Source organism: Lampris incognitus, chromosome 3, assembly GCF_029633865.1.
Source record: "Lampris incognitus isolate fLamInc1 chromosome 3, fLamInc1.hap2, whole genome shotgun sequence".
In the NCBI taxonomy this organism is placed as follows: Eukaryota; Metazoa; Chordata; class Actinopteri; order Lampriformes; family Lampridae; genus Lampris; species Lampris incognitus.
The window spans coordinates 420945-445269 of record NC_079213.1 but is presented as its reverse complement, the minus strand read 5'-3'; the positions used below and the strand labels follow the sequence as shown (position 1 = coordinate 445269).

The following is a 24325-nucleotide window of genomic DNA, read 5'->3' as shown; positions in this document are numbered from 1 at the left end:
GAGGCCATTTGAGTACAGTGAACTCATTGTCATGTTCAAGAAACCAGTCTGAGATGATTCGAGCTTTATGACATGGCGCGTTATCCTGCTGGAAGTAGCCATCAGAAGATGGGAACACTGTGGTCATAAAGGGATGGACATGGTCAGCAACAATACTCAGGTAGGCTGTGGCATTGACACGATGCTCAATTGGTGCTAAGGGGCCCAAAGTGTGCCAAGAAAATATCCCCCACACCATTACACCACCACCACCAGCCTGAACCGTTGATACAAGGCAGGATGGATCCACACACACATACACATTGGCAGCACTAACATGAAGAAACGTCACAAAAGGCTGTTGGTCTATTCCTTTATTATTAGTATTGTTAGAAAAAAAAGAGAGAAGTTGTGAAAGGACAGTTAATGTCACGCATGCTGCAATGTGATACAAGAAGTTATTGATAAGTTGTGTTATTATGCAACAGTTGTTGAGAAGTTAAGAGTTCAAAGTATTTACAGAACAATCTAAAGGAAGGAAGACCTTATGGATGTTGATATTGAGCACTTAGCGACACCTAGTGGTCTGTTACGTTATCTGAGACCCATAATGCTGTGCGCCGTTCTTGTGAGTCATTCTAATAAAGATTCATGAACTGAAACACGGTCCTCTCATGAGCCACTCAGCACATGTAATGTGCGGACGTTACCATCGGCGGTAAACATGACATGTTGTCCTTCTATACAACCATATTAATGCCCATCTTTTGATCATTTACCCCACTCTTCCGAGTTGTCCCGGCCGCTGCTCCACCCCCTCTGCCGATCCGGGGAGAGCTGCAGACTACCACATGCCTTTTCTGATACATGTGGAGTCACCAGCCGCTTCTTTTCACCTGAAAGTGACGAGTTTCCCCAGGCGGATGTAGCGTGTGGGAGGATCATGTTATTCCCTCCAGTTCCCCCTCCCCCCTGAATAGGCGCCCTGACTGACCAGAGGAGGCGCTAGTGCAGCGACCAGGACACATACCCACATCCGGCTTCCCACCCGCAGCATGGCCAATTGTGTCTGTAGGGACGCCCGACCAAGCCGGAGGTAACGGGGATTCGAACTAGCGATCCCCGTGTTGTTAGGCAACGCTATGCTACCTGGATGCCAGAAATAACATTTTAAACATATTTACCCCTTTTAAAACGGCAAATGCTTCGAAAAAAGGCAGGTGAGTTGCTCAACAGGAAGACCCCCCCCCACTTCCTGTTTCCTCTTGTGCTATTTTTTTTCCCCCTCTCGTATTTCTGTGGGTGCAAATCTCAAGTTGGGGGTTACCCAAAAGGGCACAGTGCCACCTAGTGGCTTTAGTGGGAACCTCGTATTTTCGGCTACATAAGAATTCCTCGTGCGTAGCCTCTTTGGTCACATGACGTATCACGACAGAAATGTACTCTTTCTTACTCACGTCTTTACTCTGATCTACCATGAGTGCAGAATAATCTGCCTTCCTCACTTCATTACTCATTTCTTTCCTCAACTTATCTGCCATTACAGAAGAAATCTCATTTTGAATGTCGTGCTGTGTGTATTTGGTGTTTGATGGGTTGTTGGTCATCTTTTTGGCTCCTGTACACTCAAACATACTGATTACTGAAGTGCTTCAATGAAATCCCCCAGATTAAATGCATTAGCGCGGGGGGGGGGGATTGGTGGTGTGGGTGTGTTCGTAGGGGGTACGGGACTAACTTGTGCTTTTGGGGACTGGTCTGTGATTTTCGGTGAAATTTAGTCCCAGTGAAATGTGGAGGAGTTAAGTGATGGTGAACATGTGATGAACAGCACTGTAGCAAGAATCAGGCCTCTCAGTGTGTGTGTGTGTGTGTGTGTGTGTGTGTGTGTGTGTGTGTGTGTGTGCGTGCGTGCGTGTGTGCGTGCGTGCGCCAGGAGAAACAGCGCTTTCTGACTGACGTCTTGCATGAGGTGATGCTATTGGATGGTCTAAGCTCCTCCCACCCGATCTCTCAAGAGGTGGAGCAGGCAACAGACATCAACCGTGTCTTCGACTGGATTGCCTACAAGAAGGTAGACACACTCGTTCTCACACACACACACACACACACACACACACACACACACACACACACACACACACGCACGCACGCACTCACGCGCACATGCACACAAATACATGCTGAAAGATAAATGTTAGTACAGAGTGGATATTAGTTTAGCTTGCTTAATATCAAATCAAAAATCAAATCAATTTTATTTGTATAGCCCAATATCACAAATTACAAATTTGCCTCAGTGGGCTTAACAGCAACACAACATCCTGTCCTTAGACCCTCTCATCGGATGAGGAAAAACTCCCTAAAAAACCCTTTAACAGGGAGAAAAAATAGGAAGAAACCTCAGGGAGAGCAACAGAGGAGGGATCTCTCTCCCAAGACGGACAGCGTGCAATGGATGTTGTGTTCACGCAGTTTACATAATACAACATTGAAAGAGGATAACAGAATCATAATGGACATACAATTTATGAAGAACGTGATGCACAGGCTGCCAAGCAGTGTCCACATGCCAACGGAGCAGTCCAGGACCCAAGCCACGCGACCAGCATCATCATGTAAAAAAAGAAAAACTTATGTGAGGAGAGGAAGGGCAGGCAGCATCCAAATGGTGACCACCATCACCACGGAGACCTGGGAGGAGAACCGACTGCACGTGCACGCAAGAGAGACTCACATGACACCATTCAAACACAGAGAAAGAGAAAGGAGAAGACATCATTCAGAGAGAGAGAAAAGACATGTTAGAGAAGAGAACAGTTTGCAAGAGTCATTAGCCATAATCAATTAAGTCATCAATTCGTCATAATCTATACTCTGTAATCTATACTCGATAATCTCGTCGGCAGAATTTAGAGATGTCGCTTCAGTATCTATTAGCTAGTATATCTGTAGGTCAACACGTGTTAGTATAAGTAAATGTAGTATAGTAATATAAACTTAGCGATGTAGCTTCACTATCTAGTTTAGTTAGTTTAGTTTAGTTTGTTGTTTATTTGACAGGGACAACACACAATTTGACAATTGCACCAGAGTTAGCTGGAAGCTAATTGGCATCTGCAGTCCCTGGGCAGGCAAACAAACAACAATTAATACAGAAGTAGAAACATAACAATACATAAGAAAACTATTGAACAGGCAGACAAAGAACAATCAAGACAAAAACATGGCAATACATCAGAAAACCAATCTCTAATGTTATAAGTACAATCTGATCTATTTAAAACAGTGGATATAAATAGCAGTCTGGCCTATATGACAACAACATAATGAATATGGATTTAATCTCTTCAGCAGCAATAAATATAATTAGTAAACTGACCTGAAACATCAGTAAATAACAATCTGACCTGAACTATGACAACAGCTATAAAAATCAATCTGGCCTATTCAATGGCAGGAACTATAAATTACACACAAGTCTACGGTCAAGTTGCACCTGGGCTCGTTCCAGCCAGAACCCTAGGCTGTTCCTGACTAACAAAAATATAGTAACTACTCTGAACAAAAAGTAAAACAAAAACCCTGAGTGACATCTAAAGTATGTGCAAAATATTAAAGCAAGGACATTTATTTGTGATTACACGTTTGTGCTGATTTTAACCAAAGCTTAAGATGCTGTTTAAACACCGCAAAGCTGGCTGACCCTCTGACATTAGGGGGAAGGGAATTCCACTTTCCCACCACTTTTACTGGAAAGCATGACTGACCAAAAGTAGTCTTCCTAAACTGTGGTACCCAAGCTCCCCTTGAAGATGCTCTGGTCCTGACCGTTACAGTTCTGTCACTGTCGGGAGAGGCCAGGCATGATCTTGAACATCAGGCATACATCTGAATAAAACAAAAAATTATCAAAATTAAGAAAGTTATATTTTTTCAGGATATGGGAGTGGTGATAATCCTTTGGTTTTTTTTATCCAATATTTTTAAAACCTGTTTATATAGAGAATATACTGGCTTGAGGGTGGTCACTCCTGCTTGGGACCAAGTGGTTATACAGTACGACAAATGAGGGAAAATCATGGCATGTAGAAAAAGATTTGCGGCAGATGAAGACATTTGATGCCTGATGCTCTTAAAATTATTCAAATTGAACTTAACATTCTTGGTTACCTTACTGACATGTTTTTTAAAAGACAAGTGCTTGTCCATTATGATGCCTAAATATTTTACATGAATCACCGTATTAATAACTTCACCGTTTAATAAAATGTCCGGATCAACTGTATTGTTGGTTCTTGATGTAAAGTACATGCAGACTGTGCTGCTTATATTGGGAGTTAAGCATGAGTTTGTAAGCCAATCAGATACCTTGCACATGGCAGCTGTTAATTTAGCTGCACCTTGCTCTTTTGATCTTGTATGAGTTAAGATGACCGTATCGTCGGCATACATTTGAACGTTTACATCTGGACAGGCTTGTGGAAGGTCGTTTATGTATATACTAAATAAAATTGGTCCTAGTATAGACCCTTGAGGGACCCCAGCTGTACAATATGTGTTTGCTGAACACTTGTCACCAATTTCAGTACACTGTTTTCTCTTATTTAAATAGGACTCCATCCAGTCTAATCCATCAACGGAAAAGTTAAATAGTGAAATCTTTGAGAGTAGGACGTCATGATTAACGATGTCGAAGGCCTTTGTAAAAGCCAAAAACACGGCTCCGACCACACCACCATTGTCAAGATAACTTTTAATCTGCTCCACAAAATAACAGATCGCAGTTGCCGTAGAATGATACGTACAGACACCAAATTGCATTGGGTGTAAATTATATGCACCTTCATTTAAGTGGGTGACTAGCTGGTCACACACAGTCTTTCCAGCAATTTTAGAGGCTATTGGGAGAATACTGATGGGTCTGTAATTTGATGGAGCAGTACTGTCCCCTGACTTAAAGATAGGTGTCACTATTGCAGCCTTCCAGGAAGATGGAAAACTGGATTCTTTTATTGATACATTTATCAGATGAGTTAAAGGTTTACAAATAATCGATCAATAATTCTTAAAAAAATTAGAGTCAAGGTCGAAGACATCCTTGGACTTGGACTGTTTTAAGCTGTCAAGCACTTTCATAACAGCAGCTTCAGAGACACATTTAAGTGTGAACACTGGGAGTTCCTCATTTGCTGGTTGAAGAAGTCTGGGTCTTCCTCCAAAATTCTTAGCTCGACACTATACAGAGTCCACAAAGAATGTATTAAAGATTGTTGCTATTTGTGTTCATTGTCCCCAATCACTTCTGATTTATCCTTTAATATCCAATTTTGAACTAATTTACCTTCCTTCTTTGTGATTTTGTTGATGTTTTCCCAGATAACTTTACTATTTCCCTCAGAATCGTTGATTAGTTTAATAAAGAAATCAGCTTTAGCTTGCCTCAGTTCCTTTATTACTTTATTACGCAGTTCCTGAAAAGTTCTTTTATCATGTGGCAACCTAGATTTGAGAGCTGTTTTTAAAGCCAAGTCTCTTTGCTTCATCATCCTCCATATATGCTCATTTAACCATGGCTAATTATGCTTTTTACGTGTGTGTGAGAGAGACCGTTTTACAAAGTTGTGTTTTCGTTTCATTTATTTTGGTTATCATAATATCAAAGGCTTTTTCCACGTTATCAGACTGCGAAACATCCGTCCAGTCCAGTGCTGTTAAATTATCCTCAAATAAGCTAACTAAGGTTTTACGTATCATATTGAAGGAACCTTTACCCTCTTGTCTGTACAAGAATCGTTTCTTAGTCAGCTTTCTTACAATCAATGTCAGGTTATGATCTGACATACCTGTTACCCAATTAAAAGATTTGGTTATTCTTTCAGGTTTACTGCCGAAGATAAGATCTATCTGTGTTTGTGATGACTGAGTAGCCCCAGTAGGACCTTGAATTATTTGAGTAAAATTATATTTATCTGATATTGTGGCGGACACTAGGGGCTGTGCCTCTCACCCAGCAGGGCTGTGAGCTGGGGGCGTGGTTTACATTCCCGGGCTCTCTGGTGCAGGGTTGTTCCTGTTTCAGTTTGGTTTTCGGAGCTGAGGAATAAAGTTCAAACTCGCCTTCGTCTCCTGTGTTTTTCCTCATCCTGCCACATTGGTGACCCCGAATTGAACATGTTTGGAGCAGAAGAGGAGTGTGAATCCACTTTGGCCACGCCGCCCAACTCTCACAGCCGGCCGTTTCGCTGCGGCTGTGAAGCTCCCAGAGTTCTGGCAGAGCGACCCGGCTTCATGGTTCCAGCATGTCGAGGCGCTGTCCCACCTGCATGGAATCTCCGCCGACGACTCCAGATACTATCTTGTCGTCGCTGCGCTGGACCAGCAGTCCACACGCCGGGCCATGCAGCTGTTGCGCACCCCTCCGCAACATGATAAATACGTCGCCCTCAAACATCTTCTGCTCCGGAGGTACAGCCTATCTGCCGCAGAGAGGGCAGATAGAATCCTTTCCCTATCCGGTTTGGGCGACGGGACGGCTGTGGATGTCATGGACAATATGCTGTCGCTGCTAGGCTCAGACGAAGGTGGGTTCCTTTTCCCACACGTTTTCCTGCGCCAGCTCCGCCTCCTGTGCGTGCGGCTTTGGCTAACTCCCCGTGTCTGGCCGCTGGTGACTGCCGAGGTTTGGCTGAGGAGGCCGATCGGGTCCTGCTGGCTACCAGACGGTTCTCTGTGCAGAGTGTGGCATCGGAGCCTCTGCAGCCGGCGTCGGAGGATGCGGACCCGGCAGTGGTGGCTGGATTGACTGTCCGGAGACGGCGCGGGAGCGGCCTCTGTTTCTTCCACCAGCGGTTCGGCGGCAAGGCGAGGCGCTGCGTCCCTCCGTGCACATTTGAGGCGGCAGGAAACTCCAGGGCAGTGCTCAGTAGTTCCGGACATAGTGAGCTGCTCTTCATTAAGGACACGATGTCAGAAAGACGGTTTCTGGTGGACTCCGGCTCGCAAAAGAGCCTACTCCCTCCTGCTAAGACAGACAGGTCGGCCGAAGGCGGCGGCCCACTGTTAAGTGCAGCTAACGGTTCGTCCATTGCGACGTTTGGCACAAGGTTGGTGACCGTTTGTTTCCACGGGCGCCATTTTGAGTGGGACTTTGTAGTGGCCGCCATTACGGTTCCTATTATCGGCGCGGATTTTCTGTGTGCTAATGGTCTGCTTGTTGACGTTGCAACCCGCCGTTTAATTGATGCTGTGTCTTTCGTCACTTTACCGTGCGAGACGGGGAGCCGGGCCGTTAACACACGCTAACTTTTTAGCATCAGGGGATGTTTTTCAGTGTTTGCTGGCAGATTTTCCATCGGTGACTCCGCCTGCCTTTTCCACCGCGGTTACTAAACACGGGGTACAACATTTCATTCCCACTCTGGGACCGCCAGCTTTTGCGCGCCCGCGGCGCCTCGACACGGTAAAATTGGCTACAGCTAAGGAGGAGTTTACCATCATGGAGCGTCTGGGTATAGTGAAGCGTTCCGACAGCCCATGGGCCTCGCCGCTTCACATGGTGCCCAAGGCGGATGGGTCGTGGCGGCCTTGCGGCGATTTTCGCCGCCTGAACAACGTCACCGCCAATGACCGCTATCCCATCCCACACATACGGGACTTTTCCATACGCCTGGCAGGTACCACTATCCTCTCTAAGGTGGACCTGGTGCGCGGCTATCATCAGGTTCCCGTGCACAGAGGACGTGCCCAAGACCACAGTGATCACCCCATTTGGGCTTTTTGAGTTCATGCGCATGCCTTTTGGCTTGAAGGGGGCAGCGCAAACCTTTCAGAGGCTGATGGACTCGGTTTTGCATGACCTTGCTTTCGTGTTCATTTATCTCGACGACATATTAGTGGCCAGTCCGTCAGCTGAAGAGCACCTGGCGCACCTGAAACAGGTTATCCGTCATCTGGACGAACACGACCTGATAGTCAACCCGGCCAAGTGTCAGTTTGGACTGCCGGTGATTGACTTCTTGGGTCACCGCATTTTGCCACAAGGCGCGGTCCCATTGCCTTCTAAGGTGCAAGCGGTGGCGGAATTTCCCTGCCCGGTCACTGTTAAGGCATTGCAGGAATGCTTGGGCATGGTGAATTTCTATAACCGTTTCCTCCCTCGCGCTGCCCACCTCCTTCAGCCACTTTACGAAGCCCTGCGGCTTAAGAAGGCTAACGACCCTGTCGACTGGACTCCCGAACGGGTCCAGGCCTTTGACGGAGCTAAGTGCGCCCTGGCTAACGCTGCCCTCCTAGCCCATCCCACACCCACGGCGTCAATAGCTTTAACAACCGACGCATCTGACATAGCCGTGGGGGATGTGGTTGAACAGCATGTGGTGAATGCGTGGCAGCCACTCGCATTTTTTAGCCGCAAACTGCGAGATAGCGAGCGCAAGTACAGCGTTTTTGACCGGGAGTTGCTGGCACTGCGCCTTGCAACCCGTCATTTCCGCTTCCTGCTGGAGGGTCGCTCCTTCACGGCTTATGTGGATCATAAACCAATGACTTTCGCCATGTCCAAGGTGACTGAGCCGTGGTCTGCTCGTCAGCAGCGCCCCCTGGCGGCCAACTCTGAGTTCACAATGGACATTCAGCATGTGGCCGGGAAGTCCAACCCTGTTGCTGATTGTCTGTCGCGTGTGCTTGTGTGTCCTGTGCACCTCGGTGTGGACTTCTCCGCTATGGCTGCCGACTAGCCCAGCGACCCAGACGTCCTTGCCCTTAGGTCAACGCGTACCGGTCTCAAGCTAGAGGATGCTGTGATGCAGGGAGGCAGTCCTGCCCTCCTCTGCAATGTCTCCACCGGCCATCCCCGCCCCGTTGTTCCAGTGGCCTGGCGCCGTCGAGTTTCCAAATCAATTCACTCCCTCTCGCACCCTGGAGTTCGGGCGTCGTTGAAGTTTGTCAGTTCCAAGTTTGTCTGGCCTGGCCTCCACAAGGACGTCAAGGGGTGGGCAGCTGCATGTGTAGCGTGCCAGCGCGCTAAGGTCCACCAGCACACTAAGTCGCCCCTCGAACCATTTCCGATCCCGGCCAGACGTTTCGACCACATGCATGTGGACCTGGTGGGCCCTCTACCTTCTTCACAGGGTTTTACGCACCTGCTCACAATGGTAGATCAGACCACCAGGTGGCCAGAGGCTGTCCCTCTGTCCTCCACAACATCCTCGGACGTTGCACGCGCATTTCTTTCCTTCTGGGTCGCCCATTTCGGCACTCCGTCAGATATCACCTCAGACAGGGGCCCCCAGTTCGTGTCAGAGCTCTGGTCGGCACTTGCGCAATCCTTGGGTGTGCAGGTACACCGCACTACCGCGTACCACCCTCAGGCTAACGGCTTGTGTGAACGTTTTCACTGGTCACTCAAGGCAGCGCTACGCTCTCGGATGGTAACTGGGTGGATCGTTTACCTTGGGTTATGCTCGGGTTGCGTTCGGCTCCTAAGGAGGACCTCGACGCGTCACCCGCTGAGCTGGTGCTCGGTCAGCCGCTCCGCGTCCCTAGGGAATTTTTGCCTGGGAGTTCCGCTCCTCGACCCCGTCCAGCCGTTTATCCTTTTTTGTCCGACAGCACTCGGGTTCCAGGCCCCGTTCACCACTGTTTTCCGCGGTCGTTCGTGCCTGCGGACCTCATGTCGGCTCGTTTTGTTTTTGTACGGCATGATGCTCACCGCTCGCCCCTCCAACCCCCATACGATGGCCCATTTCGCGTTCTCGAGACGGGTCCTAAGGGTTTTGTGTTGGATATGGGTGGGCGTAGGGAGCGTGTCACACTTGATAAGCTTAAACCGGCGCACAGGGTGGCAGGCGAAGTTGTGTTTCCGGCCCAGGTTCCCCGTTGGGGTCGCCCTCCTTCCAGGACCCCGGCAGTGTCTTCACGGGTTCAGCATTCTGCTTTTCAGCCGGCATTGGACTGTTTCACCTACTGTTTTGGCTGAGGGACGGCGCAGCCGTTATGGCAGGCTGCTTAGGCCTCCAGTGAGACACTAATTTTCTTTCCAGGAGTCCCTTCTGGGTGTTTGGGGGGGGGGGCTGTGTGGTGGACACTAGGGGCTATGCCTCTCCCGGGCTCTCTGGTGCAGGGTTGTTCCTGTTTCAGTTTGGTTTTGGAGCTGAGGAATAAAGTTCAAACCCGCCTTCGTCTGCACTGTTTTTCCTCATCCTGCCACAATGTAATCTTTAGTTTTTTCCTGATTACTTTCTTGGCCCAGTTAATGATAAAATCAGCATAATTAACTCAGTCTTGTTACTGATTTCTTTCAACAGGGATTTAAATTTATCATAAAAAGTGTTATTGGATGTGGGGTGTCGGTATACACCAGCAATAGGGAAAGACATAGTCGGACATAGTGTAATTTTGACAGCAATACTTTCTAGGTCTTGCATAGAGTTAAAATGTACCTTCTCGCATTTAAGATATTCCCTCACATACATGAGAACGCCACCACCTCTACCCAATTTTCTATCCTTCCTGAAAACTTGATGTCCTGGTATAACAAAGATGGACCTCGGTGATGATTTAGTTAACCATGTTTCCAAAAGGAAAAGACAGTCCAAATTTGAATCAGTCAATAAACTTTCAACCTGCTCTGTCTTGGATACAACGCTTCTAAACTATTAGCTAGTATATCTGTAGGTCAACACGTGTTAGTGAATAAATGTAGTATAGTAATATAAACTTAGAGATGTAGCTTCACTATCTATTAGCTAGTATATCTGTAGGTCAACACTTGTTAGTATAAGTAAATGTAGTATAGTAATACAAACTTAGCGATGTAGCTTCAGTATCTATTAGTCTGTAGGTCAACACTTGTTAGTATAAGTAAATGTAGTATAGTAATACAAACTTAGCGATGTAGCTTCAGTATCTATTAGTCTGTAGGTCAACATGTGTTACTATAAGTAAATGTAGTATAGTAATATAAACTTAGAGATGTAGCTTCAGTATCTATTAGCTAGTATATCTGTAGGTCAACACGTGTAAGTAAGTAAATGTAGTATACTAATATAAACTTAGAGATGTAGCTTCAGTATCTATTAGCTAGTACGTCTGTAGGTCAACACGTGTAAGTAAATGTGGTATAGTAATATAAACTTAGAGATGTAGCTTCAGTATCTATTAGCTAGTACATCTGTAGGTCAACATGTGTTACTATAAGTAAATGTAGTATAGTAATATAAACTTAGAGATGTAGCTTCAGTATCTATTAGCTAGTACGTCTGTAGGTCAACACGTGTAAGTAAATGTAGTATACTAATATAAACTTAGAGATGTAGCTTCAGTATCTGTTAGCTAGTACGTCTGTAGGTCAACACGTGTAAGTAAATGTGGTATAGTAATATAAACTTAGAGATGTAGCTTCAGTATCTATTAGCTAGTACATCTGTAGGTCAACATGTGTTACTATAAGTAAATGTAGTATAGTAATACAAACTTAGAGATATAGCTTCAGTATCTATTAGCTAGTACATCTGTAGGTCAACATGTGTTACTATAAGTAAATGTAGTATAGCAATACAAACTTAGAGATATAGCTTCAGTATCTGTTAGCTAGTATATCTGTAGGTCAACACATGTTAGTATAAGTAAATGTAGTATAGTAATATAAACATAGAGATATAGCTTCAGTATCTAATAGCTAGTTTATCTGTTGGTCAACACGTGTTAGTAAATGTAGTATTGTGGTGGACGTGGGGCAAGCCGAAGCGGGTCTCGGTGGACCGTCTCAAGCCTGCCCATTTAGACCTGGGTGGGCCAGTTGAACTGGCCCTGCCCTCGCGGTGTGGATGCCCCCCTTCTCATGCCCCTGGCCCAGCCTCGGCCCCTGCCCAGGTTCTGGCTCTGTCCCCTGCTCCTGCCCCCGCCCCCATACCTATTCAGCGCAGCCGTTTTGGCCGCCTGGTCCGCCCCCCAAGACATTGACTGTTTCAGTGAGGACTGTTCACCTGTTGGCTGTTTGTGTTTCGCTGAGTACTTCTGTGTTGCGTTACTGTTTTGCGTTTTTTTGTAATGGTGAATTCTGGGGGGGCCTGTGTGGTGATACACAATTGAGGGTAGATTCACCAGGGCCTGCTGCTCCTTTAAGGCAGACATTCAGAGTGCTGATGTAGGCACTGCTTAGTTTCCGGGGGAGCCATGTTTGCAGCAGCCTAGCGGTTAGCTGGTTGCCACGAGAGATTGTGCTGTATCGCTGTTGTTTTTTGTGGTGAGTAAACGGGATTGACTCGACTCAATCTCTCCGTCTCCTCATTCCTGCATTCCCACAGTATAGTAATATAAACTTAGAGATGTAGCTTCACTATATATTAGCTAGTATATCTGCAGGTCAAAACGTGTAAGTAAGTAAATGTAGTATAGTAATATAAACTTAGAGATGTAGCGTCACTATTTTTGTGACTGTGATCTGTAGTGAGAGTAGGGTGCAGGTGGAGGAGAGCCTGAAGGGGTGGAGGTATGCACTGGAGAGAAGAGGAATGAAAGTCAGTAAGAGCAAGACGGAATACCTATGCGTGAATGAGAGGGAGGGAGGGCAGTGGAATGGTCAGGATGCAAGGAGTGGAGGTGACGAAGGCATATGCTCATTATCTCCGAAAGCCACTTCGCAGTACATTTCATGTCCCTGGTTCTGATCGTCAGCGGGTACCGGAACATCAGCTTGGGAAGCAGCAATCAAAGTGTCCATAAGTTTTTCATCCTGTTGCATTTGGTAAAGCAAGGAGATTCTTTTTTCAAGCTCTGTGATGTTCTGGCGGACCGGGGCACAGCTGGTGCACTTAGTGGAAGGCGAATAGAGTGAAGACATTTTTCCCAAAGTCTGAAGTCTGAAAATGAGAACACGGCTGTATTTCCAGAAATCAAACAAAAAAGCTCAGCGAGGAGGTAAAAATAAATAAATAAATAAAATAAAATAAAATAAAACCGCCGATTACGGCCACGGCAGAGGGCTGAGTCCATTCAGTTTTTGCCACACACAGCGGAAGCACTACGGAGACGGAAACTCCAGTGCGATCAAGTCCATGCAACTATCGATAATCTGATAAAATCCAAAAAGTAGTAGTGGTAAACCATAAAAAGGTTGATAAAAGTTAAAAATGACGTAATATTGAGGCTAAAAAACTACATAGAAAATGTCAATCTATGACAGCAGTAAAACACCGTGCCGACGTCAACAACGCCGACAAAGTTGTAGCTAAAAAGATTCAAGCAGGTCTCAAACTCAATAATTGATGAGCCCCACGCCGAAGAATCAACAGTCTCTGCTTAACAACATTACATGTAGAATCTGCCATTTGGTATGTTGAAGTCAAGTCTCCCGTCTCCAACTCTACTGCTGAAAAATGCAACTCATTTCTCCAATTTTTTGTAGACAAAATTGCCGCTATCAACAAATCACTGTCCCCTGCATCTGACTCAGCAGCACCTACTCCGGCCCCTCTTTTCCCCTTTCCTCTTGACCCCCCTACCCCTCCCCCTGATCGCCGCCTCTCCTGGTTTGTTCCAGTTGCCCCTACCACTATCTCTGAACTCATCAGCTCATCAAACCCACAACCTGCTTCCTTGATCCCCTCCCCACCGCCCTACTGAAGAAATGCCTCCCTGCCCTATGCCCCTACCTCACCAAACTTTTCAATTCCTCACTGTCCCATGGAATTGTCCCCTCTGCCTACAAAACTGCAGCTGTCACCCCAATTCTCAAGAAACCTGGTCTTGATCCATCCTGCCTCAACCACTACCGGCCAATTTCCAATCTCCCCTTCCTCTCTAAAACCTTGGACCCAACAACCCAATAACCTACTCGAACCCCTCCAGTCTGGTTTTCGCCCACTCCACAGCAATGAAACTGCACTCCTTAAAGTACTTAATGACCTCCTCATCTCGGCTGATACTGGAGCCCTTAACATCCTCATCCTCCTCGACCTGAGTTCAGCCTTCAATACTGTGAGCCACAACATCCTGCTCACCAGATTGAAAGATGTCGGTATTGAAGGCACCATACTCAGCTGGCTCCAGTCCTACCTCTCCAACAGGTCACACTTCATCTCACTTCACAACCAATCCTCTGTTCTATCCACAGTCACACAAGGTGTTCCCCAAGGTTCTGTACTCGGCCCACTCCTTTTCATCATCTACATCCTCCCTCTTGGTCAGATTCTCCGCTATTTCAACTTGGACTTCCACTGTTATGCTGATGACACCCAGATATACCTCAGCAGCAAATCCCCTCACAATCCACCCCTCTCTCACATCGACTCCTGTTTGTCTGCAGTTAAAGTCTGGATGCAGCAAAAGCGTATACCTATAAAGCCCTTCACAAACTGGCTCCCCCATACCTCACCGATCTCCTCTCCCCCTACCAACCTTCTCAGTCCCTCAGATCCACCTCAGCCTCCCTTCTCTCTACCCCCAGGCCCAACCTCCGTGGCTTTGGCGACCGAGCCTTCTCCAGAGCAGCTCCCAGGCTCTGGAACTGACTTCCCCAAATCATTATAGACTCAGAATCCCTCCGACTCTTCCAATCCCGTCTCAAGACACACCTTTTCTCCATTGCCTTCTCCTGCCCCCCCCCCCCCCCGTCTGCTTATACACCCCTGGTCTGGGGCAGGCTGGGGACTGAGCATTTGACCTGCATCTCTGATTTATGTGGTTTGTTTTTCCTTTCCCTTTATATCTGTCCAAGTCGGAGAGTACTGCTGGCGTCGTCTGTGGCTGCCGCTTCTCCCTCTCGTAGCCCCCCTTCCCATCCACCCTTGTATGTCTGTGTTATGTTCATCTGTCATCTTGTTTCACTCCATTTGTTGTAAAGTGACTTTGAGTACTAGAAAAGTGCTATATAAGATTGATTTATTATTTATTATTATTAAGCAGGATCTCTCACTGAATGTGAGATAATTATGCAGTGCTAAAAGCCTTTGGAGGCGAGGTAAGTCTCTTGGCAAATCGCTTAATAAGATCTTGTCCTGTGCCAAGTGAATTGGTGGATGCACAGGTTGTACAGCAGCCAAAGAGCAAGTGCATCTGTGAGCTATGTCCAGCAGAATGCATACATTATTAGCTGTACTCACCCAGGAACAATTGTTTGCCCCGGAGTCCCACACAGTCAGTAACAGAAGTAAAGTCAAAAGAAATGCCATTGTCCATAACACTCAACACTTATCAATGTAGAGTGAGTAGAAAGCAGCAAGCTACACAGGCCTCAGTGTGATATAGATGGCTCCAGCGGCAGCACAGGCCTCAGAATGGTGATAAAGGCTTCAACAGACAGTGCAGGCCTCAGAATGCACATAAAGGCTCCAGCAGGCAGCATATACCTCTATGTGGTGTAGATGGCCTCAGCACACAGCTCAAGCTAGATTAGCCAAGGTAGCTGAAATTGCTGCTGCAGATCCAGGCTAAAGGCAAGCCACACTGCAGCAGGAGGTCTCTGTGTTGCCGACTTGCTGTGTGTCTTGTTGCTGTGTTGCTGCTACAGCTCTAAGCTAAGAACGAGCCAAGATGCAGCAGATCCCTGGGTCTCAGGAGTTGGAGGACAGGCATTCAAAGCAGATGGAGTAGGCCAAAGCCCTCAAAAGCAGCTCACAAGGGTAATTGAGATAAGTATGCCAGAGTCCCATAAACTTATAAAATACTTAAAATAAGTTAACAATAAGCAACATAAAAAGAAAAGGCAATGTTTCAAGATTAAAAAAAGCACTAAAATAATTTAAAACTAGTTAAAAACAGACAAACACTGAACAGACAATGGACATGCTGCCATCTTGGAAAGGGGGCAGTAAAGTGAGCAAAGAAGATCATCTCTGACCCCTCACATCCTGCTCATCACCTCTTCCAGCTCCTTCCTCAGGGAGGCACTACATGTTACTGTCCACTAAGACTAAACGCTTCACAAACTTTTTTCCCTGAGCCATCAGAACTCTGAATTCCTCCCTGTAGTCTCCTCCTCACACACCATTGGCATAAATACCACCATTCACCTGATTGTAATGCTTGATTCCCGTTATTGTGTAACTGTATTGTTCGTGATAATGTGCGGAGTGTCTGTTGTTCTCCATGTATGTATTGTGGTGCAGAGTTTAATGTGTACCGAAAACAAATTCCACCAGCCTCGGTCGTATGGCTAATAAAACAATCTAATAATGTATTAACAGTAATTGTGGCTATATATCCCTTCTGTGTGACGGAAATCATTTGGTCAGATTTAAGTGAGTTATCCGCACAGCTGTTTTCTTAATGTGTGTTTCTCCTCTGGTTCTATAGGGGGCAGCGCTGATCAGGATGCTTGCCAACGTCATGGGACAGCGGGTCTTTCAGAAGGGACTCAATGTAAGCTAGCTAGTGACATCTTCTAGTTTTAAGATATCATTACAGTGTCTGTTTTTAGCAACTCTGTATCCATTTGTTTCTGCCTGTCTCTCTCTTTCTTTTTCACTTTCTCTCTACTCACTCGAGTCTTTGTCTCCATTCATGAAACTGGACCTTGATGACTCAGTCCTGTGAGAGAGTGGACTAAGTCATGAACCTGAACCTTGCTGATTCAGTCTACTCTCTCACAGAAGACTAAGTCATTGTTGTGATCAGCCTGGCATGGCCAGCATGAAAGTCTCTCTTTTGCCAATCAATCAATCAATCAATCAATCAATCAATCAATCAATCAAATCAAGTATTTTTTTTCCCAAGTCAACAGTATTTTTTTTTCAGTTCAGATATTGACAAGGTAAAACAAATATATATGTGAAAACACTTGTTCATACACTGTGATAAAAAAAGAAACCCAAGTCAAACTAACTGGCACATCATCTCCACTTGCTGTCTTTATGGTTGTTTTGAAGTCCTCTTGCTTGTTTATTGGGGTGCCAAAGAGTTCATTGTTGCCATGAGTAGTATGAGTGGTAAACCTCCTGCATGTTAATTTTCTTGATATGAGCACCATATTGTAGTGTGACAGCCCAGTTATAATGTTGTGTGATTTTGTGATGCTTTTGGGTCTATCGCTAAATATTAGGTCAATCTGGGTACTGGTGCTGTTTGTTATTCTTGTTGGACCTTTAACCATTTGAGTCAAATTAAAACTATCAGTTGTTTGCTTGGGAAGCTTGTATACTACATTTCCACCTGAGCTGAGAGTAGATAGAAAGGCCTTACTCTTGAGCAGTTGAATAATCTGCCCGGCAACTGTTTGAAGAAGTCAAGGGCCTCATCAGGCAAGGGGACAAACTGCAGGAAATTGCATAGGCCCTTCAACCCACTGAACTCTGGGTGAACAGTGACGACATCCATGGCCTGAAGGAAGAGCTGGGGTATCTCAGGTTGAAGTCAGCCATTACAATGACCTCTTTCTTGAAATCACATTGACGCAATATCTTGAGTTTATCATAAATGCTAATGTTTGAAGAGGGTGGTTGATAAATGGCTAGAAGTATATATAGGACATCTGAGGTGATTAAATCATGTTTAGGCCTATACATTCCAAATCAGTTGGATCTTGCCATTGAATCTCATTACAATGAATGCTGTCCTTTACATATGCCGTAACCCCGCCCCCCCTTTGCATCCAGTCGGTTTTTCCTGAAATTGTTATAACCCAGAAGTTATACAACAGTAGACGGGGCGTTAGCATAAAGCCAAGTTTCTGATAAACAGAGGAAATCTAAGTTGGACTCCAATAACATATGATTTATCTCATCACTATTGGATTTTAAGCTTCGTATATACACAAGCCGTCCTGGGTATGATGTTAAACTGCAAACATCGGATCATTGGCGACTAAACCTGCACCCCCACTTCAACCCTTGGGTTGTTGTGAGGAGGGTGTGTGGGCACCCAGCAGGACCAAAAACAAAACCTGTCAAAGGGTGGATGAGTTCCTCTGTGAACCAACAGCCATCTATACGTGGAGAGAAGATAGGGACCACCAGGTACTCCCCTACTGAAACACAATGATGACTCTACCCGTTGAGGCATCAGCTGTGCTCCTATGACCTCCATTGGTTACGGAACTGATGACAATGATGATGATGATACAAAAGGATTGACTGATAAAATGCAATGGTGCAGAGAATACTATATCAGATGCTGAATTAGATGTTAGCAGGTTACTTACATACATGGCTGAGGTAGGTGGACAAGACAGAGCGTACCAATATAAATACAATGTACAATACAGTATATACAAATGTTGGATTTATTGACAGTGTTAAGGGTTCATTTGAATGACAGCCCATGGAAAGAAACTGTTTTTATATCTGGTTGTTTTGGGGTACAGTGCTCTGTAGTGCCTACCAGAGGGGAGGAGTTGGAACAGGTTGTGAACAGGGTGTGATGGGTCTACGTTGCCTGCCCGTTTCCTGACTCTGGAGGTGTATAAGTCCTGAATGGAGGGCAGGTTGCAGGTTAGCTCCAATGATTTTCTCTGCAGATCTAACTGTCCATTGTAGTTGTCCCTGTCCTGTTTGGTGGCCAATCCAAACCAGACAGTGATGGATGTGCAGAGGACAGGCTAGATTATTACAGTGTAGAACTGAATCAACAGTTCTACAGGGGGTCGAGCAGGGGGCCTGTAATTTCCTTCAGGTGGGCAAACACCAGTCTCTCGAAGGATTTCATGAACGCAGACGTTAGGGGAATGGGCCTTTAGTCATTTAATCTTGTGATACCGCGTTTCTTGGGGACCTGGATGATAGTGGAGCTCTTGAAGCAGGAGGGGACTTCACACAGCTCCAATGATCTGTTGAGGATCATTGTGACAATGGGGATCAGCTGGTCAGCACAGACTTTAAGACAGGAGGATGACCCGCCATCTGGGCCCTGTGCCTTTCTGGTCTTCTGTCTCTGGAAGAGCTGGCACACATCCTCAACACAGATCCTGAGTGTAGGTGGGGGTTTGGTGGGGAGGGGAGAGTGGCTGACAGGGAGTGCAGTTGGTTGTTTGTTGTGGGTGAGGGTGAGGGGTGTGAAAGTTTGCTTTTCAAACCTGCAGTAAAACCCATTTAGATCTCAGCCAGTTGATGGTTCCCTGCAGTGTGAGGGTGGTTTCCTGTAGTTGATAATGGCTTTCAAACCTCTCCAAACTGATGATGGGTTGTTAACAGAAAACCTGTTTTTCAACTTTTCAGAGTAGCACCTTTTTACCACTCTGATCTCCTTTGTGAGTGTATTTCTGGCTTTGTTTTACCGGATCCTATCTCCACTCCTGTAGGCTTCGTCTTTCGCCTAATGAAGTTTTGTGCGTTTAGCTGAGAACCAGGGCTTATTGGTGTTGAAGGTACAGAAGGGTTTGGTGGGCACACACATGTTCTCACAAAAGCTAATGTAAGATGTCACAGTATCATTAAGTTCATCCAGGTCTGTAGATGCAGCCTCAAAAACCCTCCAGTCAGTGCAGTCGAGGCAGGCCTGGAGCTCCAGTTTTGACTCGTTGGTCCATTTTATCACAGTTTTAACCACAGACTCTGCAGATTTTAGTTTCTGCCTGGAGGTTGGGATGAGATGAATCAGACAGTGATTAGAGAGGCCCAGGGCTGCATGGGGGATGGCGCGATAGGCATCTTTTAATATTGTGTAGCAGTGATCCAGACTGTTTTTGTCTGTGGGGACATTTAACATGCTGTCTGTATTTTTGCAGTTCATGGCTGAGGGTTACTGTACTAAAACCCCAAAGGATAATGAGCAGACAGTCTGGATATTTGCGCTCCATGTTTGTGATTTGATCAGCAGGTGTTTTAACACCTCTGTAACACAGACCTGGGGTGGGGTATAGACACCGACCAGAATAAATGATGAAGATTCCCGTGGTGAATAGAATGGTTTACAGTCAATGAAAAAGGTCTCTAAGTGAGGCCTGCAGGATTTCTTCAACACTGTGACATCCACACACCAACCTTCATTTATGTAGAAGCATATGCCGCCACCCTGTTTTTTTCCTGATAGCTCCGTATCGCGGTCCGCCCAGAGGAGTTGGAACTGTGGCAGATGAAGTGTGCTGTCTGTGATATGCTCACTAAGCCAGGTTCCAGTGAGACACAGGACGGTGATCTGGAAAAGTCCGAGCTATTTCCATTCATGAGTAGCGGTTCATCCATCTTGTTGGTCAGAGAGCAGACATTCACCAGGTGGACTGATGGCAGTGTGGTTCTAAATCTCCACTGTTGCAGTTTAATGAGTGCTCTAGTTTGCATCCCCCTTCAGCATCTTCGTCGTAGTCCGCACAGGGCTGTACCAGTCAGGATCTTGGCAAGACTTTCATTAAAATGTTCAATTAAAGTCGGTAAAAAAGTCTGTTCAGTTTTTCCAGTGGGCAGTTGAAGACTTAAAACTTCTTCCCTGCTGTGTATGAACAGTGGGTGAGTGCTGGAAACTAAACACATAAAAACAAAATGTACAACAGAGCCCAGAACCAAGGTCATCATCCACGGTGCCATTGTGATGACGTGATAGATGATAGAGAAGTGACAGATGATGAGGGACGACACAGACAAGCGACAGAGAGAAATAGAGTGATGATGGATGATAGAGAGGTGATAAAGAAATCGAATGATGATGGATGATAGAGAGGTGATAGAGAGATGGAATGACGATGGATGATAGAGAGGTGATAGAGAGATGGAATGATGCTGGATGATAGAGAGATAGAATGATGATGGATGATAAAGAGATAGAATGATGATGGATGATAGAGATAGAATGACAATGGATGACAGAGGTGACAGAGATATAGAATGATGATGGATGATAGAGAGGTGACAGAAAGATAAAATGATGATGGATGATAGAGAGCTAGAATGATGATGGATGATAGAGAGGTGATAGAAAGATAAAATGAAGGATGATAGAGATAGAATGACGATGGATGACAGAGGTGATAGAGCTATAGAATGTTGATGGATGATAGAGAGGTGATAGAGACATAGAATGATGATGGATGATAGAGAGGTGATAGAGAGATGGAATTATGCTGGATGATAGAGAGGTGATAGAGAGATAGAATGATGATGGATGATAAAGAGGTGATAGAGAGATAGAATGATGATGGATGATAGAGAGGTGATAGAGAGATAGAATGATGATGGATGATAAAGAGGTGATAGAGAGATAATGATTATGGATGACAGAGAGAGATAGAATATTGACAGTGGATAGAGAAGTGACAGGGGTGAATTGTGCGCAAGATAGTAAACCACCCCAGGAAGAGAAGAGGTGGGTGAAGAGATAAAATGGGAAGAAATGTCAAGCATGAGAATCTTCATCTGCTATCATAAAACACAGGTGTTAGGTCAATGAACTTGTAACCCTTTCTTATAATATTACAGGTTTCATATGATATTACAGGTTTCATATGGTATTTCAGGTTTCATATAATATTATAGGTTTCATATGATATTATAGGTTTCACATGATATTACAGGTTTCATATGATATTTCAGGTTTCATATAATATTATAGGTTTCATATGATTTTTCAGGTTTCATATGATATTACAGGTTTCATATAATATTATAGGTTTCATATGATATTATAGGTTTATATGATATTACAGGTTTCATATAATATTATAGGTTTCATATGATATTACCGGTTTCATATGATATTATAGGTTTCACATGATATTACAGGTTTCATATGATATTTCAGGTTTCATATAATATTATAGGTTTCATATGATATTTCAGGTTTCATATGATATTACAGGTTTCATATAATATTATAGGTTTCATATGATATTATAGGTTTATATGATATTACAGGTTTCATATAATATTATAGGTTTCATATGATATTACAGGTTTCATATGATATTACAGGTTTCATATAATATTACAGGTTTCATATGATATTTCAGGTTTCATATAATATTATAGGTTTCATATGATATTACAGGTTTCATATGATATTACAGGTTTCATATAATAATTACAGGTTTCATATGATATTACAGGTTTCATATAATATAGGTTTCATATGATATTATAGGTTTCATATAATATGGAAGGTTTCATATAATATTATAGGTTTCATATAATATTATAGGTTTCATATGATATTACCGGTTTCGGTAACACTTTAGTATGGGGAACATAAAAAAACTTAATTACTAGTGAATTAGTAATGATCAAGATGTCACTTTAGTATGGGGAACATATTCTAAGTAACAAAAACTTAATTTACAGTAATTTAACACTATTAACACTTTTAGTTTTGTGTTTTGTTATGTAAGAACAGACCATATTCATTAAGTGTTAGTAAGGGAGAATAACTTCTCGTGGTACTACCACCTTATAAAGTCCATACTAAGCAAAGCATATTGAGATGGTACTACTAATAAGCAATAATTTTGAGGTTATAGAGGGAAAACTCATAGTTAATGGCTTACTGGTTGTATAATAAGGCCATGCAGAATAAGGCATTAATGAGTACGTAATAATGACCAATAAGAGCCAATATGTTGCTAATTTGCATGCTAATAAGCACCTAATTAATGGTGACTACGTTCCCCATACTAAAGTGTTACCAAGGTTTCATATGATATTAAGTTTCATATGATATGAAAGGATTCATATAATATTATAGATTTCATATGATATAAAAGGTTTCATATGATATGAAAGGTTTCATGTAATATTATAGGTTTTATATGATATGAAAGGTTTCATATATTATAGGTTTCATATGATATAAAAGGTTTCATATGATATGAAAGGTTTCATATAATATGGAAGGTTTCATGTGATATTATAGGTTTTATATGATATGAAAGGTTTCATATAATATTATAGGTTTCATATGATATAAAAGGTTTCATATGATATGAAAGGTTTCATATATTATAGGTTTCATATAATATAAGTTTCATATGATATGAAAGGTTTCATATAATATGAAAGGTTTCATGTAATATTATAGGTTTCATATGATATTACAGGTTTCATATAATATTATAGGTTTCATATGATATAAAAGGTTTCATATGATATGAAAGGTTTCATATATTATAGGTTTCATATAATATAAGTTTCATATGATATGAAAGGTTTCATGTAATATTGGTTTTATATGATATGAAAGGTTTCATATATTATAGGTTTCATATAATATAAGTTTCACATGATATGAAAGGTTTCATATCATATGGAAGGTTTCATGTAATATTATAGGTTATAATGTCAAGCTTTCAAAAGGTTCATTTGTACTGATTAAAGTTTGTTTTGCTGCAGGACTACCTGATGACGCACATGTATGGAAATGCAGCCAGAGAAGACTTGTGGAATAAACTGTCTCAGGTTAGCTTCATTGTCTCTCTGTCTCTCTCTCTCTGTCTGCCTGTATGTCTATGTCTGTATGTCTGTCTGCCTGTATGTCTGTCTGTCTGTCTGTCTATCTGCCTGTCTGTCTGCCTGCCTGCCTGTTTTAGGGGTTTAAGCGGTGAAAGAGGCAGAACGTTTTTGTTTGGTTGAGGAGTGGGTCTGGTAGCCTGGGGGTTAATGATGCACGGGTTAGGCCTTTTAATACCAGACAGAGAAAGAGAGAGAGAGAGAGGGGACAGACAGAGAGGGGGAGAGAGAGAGAGAGAGAGAGAGAGAGAGAGAGAGAGAGAGAGAGAGAGAGAGAGAGAGAGAGAGAGAGAGAGAGAGAGAGAAAGAGAGAGAGAGGGACAGAGAGGGGGGGAGTGACAGAGAGAGAGAGAGAGAGAGAGAGAGAGAGAGAGAAAGAAAGAGGGACAGAGAGAGGGGGGAGTGACAGAGAGAGAGAGAGAAAGAAAGAGAGAGAGAGAGAGGGACAGAGAGAGAGGGGGGGTGACAGAGGGAGAGAGGGACAGAGAGAGAGGGGGGAGTGACAGAGAGAGAAAGAGAGAGAGAGGGACAGAGAGAGGGGGGGGAGTGACAGAGAAAGAGAGAGAGAGAGAGAGGGACAGACAGAGAGGGGGGAGTGACAGAAAGAGAGAGAGAGAAAGAAAGAGAGAGAGAGGGACAGAGAGAGGGGGGAGTGACAGAGAGAGAGAAAGAAAGAGAGAGGGGGGGGAGTGACAGAGAGAGAGGAGAGAGAGAGAGAGAGAAAGAAAGAGAGAGGGACGGAGAGAGGGGGAGTGACAGAGGGAGAGAGTGACAGAGAGAGAAAGAAAGAGAGAGAGAGGGACAGAGAGAGAGGGGGGAGTGACAGAGAGAGAAAGAAAGAGAGAGAGAGAGAGAGAGAGAGGGACAGAGAGAGAGGGGCGGAGTGACAGAGAGAGAGAAAGAAAGAGAGAGAGAGAAGAGGGACAGAGAGAGAGGGGGGGTGACAGAGGGACAGAGGGACAGAGAGAGAGGGGGAGTGACAG

General features: G+C 44.4%; 1 protein-coding gene across 1 annotated transcript in view; it reads left to right on the top strand.

The window, feature by feature from the left end:
- LOC130110470 (thyrotropin-releasing hormone-degrading ectoenzyme-like) overlaps positions 1–24325 on the top strand; it is a 373072-nt gene that overhangs the window by 156554 nt on the left and 192193 nt on the right. The window contains exons 7-9 of the mRNA XM_056277578.1: positions 1916–2053; positions 16276–16341; positions 23226–23291. Of these exons, the coding sequence (XP_056133553.1) occupies positions 1916–2053; positions 16276–16341; positions 23226–23291 (270 nt within the window). The remainder of the gene's footprint in view (positions 1–1915; positions 2054–16275; positions 16342–23225; positions 23292–24325) is intronic.